Source organism: Seriola aureovittata, chromosome 10 (genome assembly GCF_021018895.1).
Source record: "Seriola aureovittata isolate HTS-2021-v1 ecotype China chromosome 10, ASM2101889v1, whole genome shotgun sequence".
Taxonomy (NCBI): domain Eukaryota; kingdom Metazoa; phylum Chordata; class Actinopteri; order Carangiformes; family Carangidae; genus Seriola; species Seriola aureovittata.
This window is the reverse complement of record NC_079373.1, coordinates 571,739-577,465: the sequence shown is the minus strand read 5'-3', so window position 1 is coordinate 577,465 and position 5,727 is coordinate 571,739. Positions and strand designations below refer to the sequence as shown.

At 36.8% G+C, this 5,727-nt stretch overlaps 1 protein-coding gene across 1 annotated transcript; it reads right to left on the bottom strand.

The window, feature by feature from the left end:
- Positions 1–257: 257 nt before the first annotated feature.
- Positions 258–5,413, bottom strand: zgc:101566 (Transmembrane protein 263-B-like). Its single transcript, XM_056387378.1, has 3 exons — positions 5,305–5,413; positions 3,767–3,896; positions 258–2,501 (listed from the first exon to the last, which is right to left on the bottom strand). The coding sequence occupies exons 1-3, from the start codon at positions 5,308–5,310 to the stop codon at positions 2,221–2,223; spliced, it is 417 nt and encodes a 138-aa protein (XP_056243353.1). The 5' UTR covers positions 5,311–5,413; the 3' UTR covers positions 258–2,220.
- Between the last annotated feature and the right edge of the window lie 314 nt (positions 5,414–5,727).

Genomic DNA, 5,727 nt, shown 5'->3' with positions numbered 1-5,727 from the left:
CATATAGTATATGTTAACAATGCATCTATGATTTGTCATTCTGATTTTTCATATTGTAATTTTACTGTATGTTTGCTGCTCTAGACACTTCCATTCTTTCCCCCATGAATAGGTTTTAATGAAGGATAGCGTTTCTCTAATCCAGATTGTGGCTCTAAGAACAGTGGGTGTCATTATGCTGGACAGACTGAAAAAATCTGAAACAAATTAGTGATTTGTGATATAGGGCTATACAATATCAATAATACGGGCTTGACTTTACTTGACAGTTTTTATTTTTACAGTTTGACATTTTCATTCTGTTTGTAAAAATAATTCTATAATACATAAAATTCCTTATTTCGAAATGTTTCATAATAACAGAGTCTTCAGGTTTAAAATCAGAAAGAGCAAGAGAGAGGGGGAGATAGACAGAAAGAGAGAGAGAGAGGGAGGAAGGGAAGGAGAAAGAGAGAGAGAAGAATTCAGGTAAGAGAGGAGAAAACAATGTGTGTAAAACATGCAGCAAACGTACAAGGATTTTTACCGAAATGTAGCTTCACAGTAACAGTGCAAATTCAAAATTCAAACAAATGCAAACAAAGTTTTGACTTCATACTATAACATCATAAGGAACATGTATGCTGTCATAAAAAAGTTTGTCAAAAAAGTCATCCCCTCTGCATTTTTGACCAGCAGAGGGCAGACAGACCCAGAGATACAGCTCTGACATTCTGTGAACACCTTCACGACACAAAGCAACATCAACATCACACTGAAGTTTCCAAATGACAAATAGAAGTTCAATATTCACTCAAATTTTAGCACTGGAGGTAAAGTTTCATCTTACAGGCCTGTAATAATTTGTGATGTTTTCTCTGTAAATCTGGTCGTAATTGTAGGAAAATAGGAATTTCCTTAAAAGAAAAGTTCACTTCAAACCAAAATTAATATCAATTATTTACAATTAAAAACATTTTTCTTCATACTTGAAGAATTGTTTGCTTGCCTGTTGACATATTTTAGTTTTTCATGTTCAAATGACATTTGAATGATATCACAGTGACAACAAACTGTGGTTAACCTGTAAATGAACATATTCACCATTGTGATTTACAAATGTGATTGTAACATTTGTGAAAAGAGATTCTACCAAAACGTGTGATCTGCAGGTAAAAAAAGGAACACAGGGAACCCATAGAAGACAGTGGTAAAGATTAACACTGTTAATATACACATACAGAAGTAATAATATCGAGTAAAGCTACATAATTTCAATACTTAACATACAGTTAATTAAAAAAAAGGTGTATGAAAAATATTATGAGCAGATGCTGGGCTAACAACATAACGACAGGATTCATCAGATTCAACAAAAAGCCTTAAAAATAAAGTTTGATGAGTGTTTTTAAATAAATAAATAAAAAATAAATAAATACTAGTGCCAACACTGATGAAAACTAATAATTATGATAATTTTATACCTATACCTTAAAACATTTTTAAACGTTTTAAAACAAGATGAGTGTTTTTGTATCAGAAATAATCTCCGTCCATACTAACACATATCACATGACCATTCACCTACACTGGGCATGTGCAAGGTGATGTAAACAGGAAGTAAGCAAAAAAAGCTGTGACATTAAAATACAGAATTTAACTGAACAACAGCTAATAGCAAATATAACAAGGTCAGTAACACTTGTAGTTCATTATCATGTTGTATTTACTACTGGTAGTTGAGCTAATAAAAACTGATTGACCTCTTGTCCACTGCCAGTCAAGTTTGTCTTTCTGTTTGGACTTCCAACAGGAAGAATGCTCAAAACTTCCCCCGGAAAACTGTGCAGGTCTGATCAGCAGCTACTGGAAAAGCTGATTTTAGGTTATTGCTGTCAAAGGATGTTGGAGCAGTTATTATCGAAGTATTTAATAAAGTAACAAAAGTAACAGATTGTTTGTGTGATATGAGCTCATGGACACTGTGTTTGTCTACATGTCTGACTCAGATGAAGATCAGATCAGATTCTATGAACAATCGATGCAGAGGACCAGCCAATAACAAAAGGTATCAGACAATGGTTAACATTGTGTCTTAACCATTGTATAATGAAAATCCATTCAAAGCTTTCGAGGTATTTTGCTTGTTTTATGACACACACACACACACACACACACACACACAGAGACACACACACACACACACACACACACACACACACACACACAGCCCACAGGTCATCAGTCAGCTTTATCCTTCTTCCTTGGTGTGACTTTACTAGCCACTACAGATCCCACTGCTCCGACACCTCCTGTAACCATGGAGACACTCCCTTTGACCAGTCCTACACTGGCTGCCGGCACACTGGTCACAGCTGTTTTGGTGAGCTCAAAACTTTTAGTTCCTACCCACGCAACACTCCCAAATGTTGCACCAACAACGTTTCGTGTCATGCTGAACAGGCCACCTCCCACTCTCCACATGACTCCGCCTTCTGGTTTGGGGTGGTCCTTATCTGTGTCTGAGACAGAGAGACAAATGGATAAACATAAAACACTAACAGACAGGGAGACAAAAAAAAAGACAGAATTTAATATATTCTAAACTAGATTTACCACTTCACGGTTGTGTGCCTCAACCAACCAGCAAAGTATCAAGAAATATGATATAAACCTGAGTTACAGGATTAAATAATGATGTCACAGTGAAGTAAATTGTGTCACTATTAGTATATAAATTTGTGAGTTACGGACAAAACCATGTTTTGTGTGGTCACAATGACCTTTGACCTCCAAAATCTAATCAGTTCGTCCTTGAGTCCAAGTGAGCGCTTGTACCAAACATTAAGAAATACCCTCAAAGCGTTACTGACATTCACAAGAATGGGATAGATGTTCACAGCTGTCACCAGAGCGGAGGCATAAAAACACCATGAGAGTGAATGAACAGTAGTGCGGTACATCAATCAGGTAATTGTTCTCTCCTCTCCAAGTTTAATGAAAATGAATAACAGTGATGTGCCTCTCACTCTGTCTGTCTTGCTAACCCAGCTGGACAGTGCATCTCTGTCTGTCTGTCTGTCTGTCTGTCTGTCTGTCTGTCTGTCTGTCTGTCTGTCTGTCTGTCTGTGTCTTGCTATGTCTGTGAAAAGTGAGAGTGAAATACAACTAGCATGATAAATGCCAACAGGCATGAAACTGGAGTTTTCCAGCAGCAACCTTGGTTTGACCAGTCCAGACACCATTTTAAAACAACACAGTGATTTTATCGTTTGTTAGTCAAGGTTTAGTTGCAACTCATCCAGATGGAAACCAACAGATTAACAGTCACTATTGATTAAATACTGAATTTAAAATGTTGATTAGCTGGGCCTACTGCATGTTACAACATTTTAACATTTTTAAATTTTTCCTCCTGTTCTCTGTCCAGTATATGGATGCACATATCTCAGTAAATAACCATACAGTATTCAGACAAGCCATAGAATAAATAGTATTTTATATTTGACAATTTATGAAGAGAAATGTGAGGGAGCCTGCTGCAGATGATAGAAATAAGAATAAAGCCGCAGACATAGCCTATAGGCTTATGTTTACATTAATTGTACAGCTAATTGTATTATATTGTGAGGACTGGACTAATAACCACCAAGGATAATTAGGATGTACTGAGACCATTATGTCCACAATGGGACAACTAGAATTTGGACCCAGCCTTACTGTTTTCCAGGCCTGGTCTTGAATACCATATGGGTATGAGTGGACACATGTAGATGTGGTTCCTCACCATGTCTGTGTTCCTCTGGGAGGTAAAGGGGGACTTCCTCCTGTTCTCTGTCCTCACAGCTGTGATGGTCGTTGGAGTCCACAGGAGATGAGGGGTTCTCCTCCTCCACCTCTTGCTGTGAAGTCAGCACCTGAAATATAACATCAACTGTTGATATTACAAAAAGTTCTGAACTATTTATTGAAGAAGTGATGTTTCTTGAAGTAGAAGCTGCCATTGAGTTTTTCATTAACTTAGGTAAAAAAAGGTAAAAATTATAATACTGAATTGAATTATTGCCCCATGATTAGGGGCGACCTCAATTAAAAATATGTTCTGAAATGAATAGTGTGTCAGTGAAATCTGACACACTATTTTTTTCTATCTTCCTTATGTTTTGGCATGTTATAACATCAAAACACTTCAACCAAAAATTTTAGTCTTTAAAATGTTCAGAATGAGTGCTTCTACTCATATTATTGATCACTTTTTTTTTTAAAAATCACTTTTACTTTTTCAAAGAGTTTTCTTTTTCCATTTTCCAATGTTTGATCTTTTCAATTCCTTTTCACCCACTTCAACTCATCCATACTTTAAATTAAAAACTTTATTCTACACTGAAACAGCTCACAACACTTACTGATCAGTAACATTTCAAGAAAGTCTCTCTTTTTTTAAGTTATTTTTTTGGGTTTTTCTATGCATATTCATTAGAGTAGCAGCAAGAGAGAGAGAGGAAATTTTGGCATGAGAGAGAGAGAGAGAGAGGGGATGACATGCAGCAAAGGGCCGTCGGTCTGATACGAACCCAGGCATCCGCGATCTACCAGGTGAGCCCTGAGAACACATTTTTTATTATTGTTTATTCATTATTATTGTTTTACTTTTTGCTGCATTGTATGTACTTATTTTCACTATAAAAATAAATAAAACTATGTGGTTCTACCCACTTTTCTCAGGGGTGCCCAAGCTTAGTCAGATTATCACCCATATTGACCCGTGTAGTAAAGGTGAAATGTGTCAAATCACAAAACAAGTCATTTTTCTACATAAAAATGTCACTGAATAGGATGTAAAAACTAACCATATTCAACAAATTCTCATCATCTCATCCTTATGAATATCATTACAGCTTTATTATTATGAGAGCTCAATCTATTGAACTGTTGACGTCAGCTACTGTACAAACTGTATGTTATGTTTCTGCACAGCAGGGCCGTATTTCACAGCACAATATGGCTTTATTTACATCTGCAAGCATCTCCCCAGTTAACGATAGCTCAATGGGAGTTTAACAGAAATCATTGCAGAGATTTTTAAGGGTGAAAAGCGTTTGTTTCCATGAGGTTGAAATGCGTAATACGCACACAAACAAAAACTAACAAAACCAGCAAAAAGCAAAACAAACCAGAAATCGATAACATACAGAGACATCTGTGACTTTCCATAGCTGATGTTGTTGTGACAGACTGTGGCGTTAGAGTCACTAACACAGCAGCTCTGTCACGTCTCAGGTCCCTTTTTGAGAGCCTGAAGTAAAACCACTACCTATCTCTTACCTTCATTCCGTTACAGCAGCTGTGCTTCACTAATGTTCCTCCGCTGTGTGTTTTGCAGTTCTTTCTTCTCTTGTTTTGCTGTCAACCTGAAAGCGGAAGTGACGTCGCCTTGTTTCTTGTGCGCTAGTAGCTGTAATGGCAGCGAGAGGCCGCGGACTGTCAGCAGAGACACCTCATCATCTCTTACACTGTTAAATAAACTTATCAACAGATACTTATTCATAACTTGAGAGGATTTAGTAAATACAGTGATGATGATAGTAATGTCATAAACTTACTTAAAGTACCGTAAGAAACAAAACAAAACAAAAAAGAAAAAGAAAAGAAAAAAAGAAACGAAACCCGACTTTACTGGAGGTTATTCAGTTTTTGTCTTCCATGTGAAAGACAATGGAGTCCGGTGGGAATGCGATCGGCCGAGTC

Coding starts and splice junctions, on each gene's coding strand:
- zgc:101566 (XM_056387378.1), bottom strand. Junction 2,502..3,766: donor CCCAGAGGAACACAGACATG/GTGAGGAACCAC, acceptor TCTCTGTCTCAG/ACACAGATAAGGACCACCCC.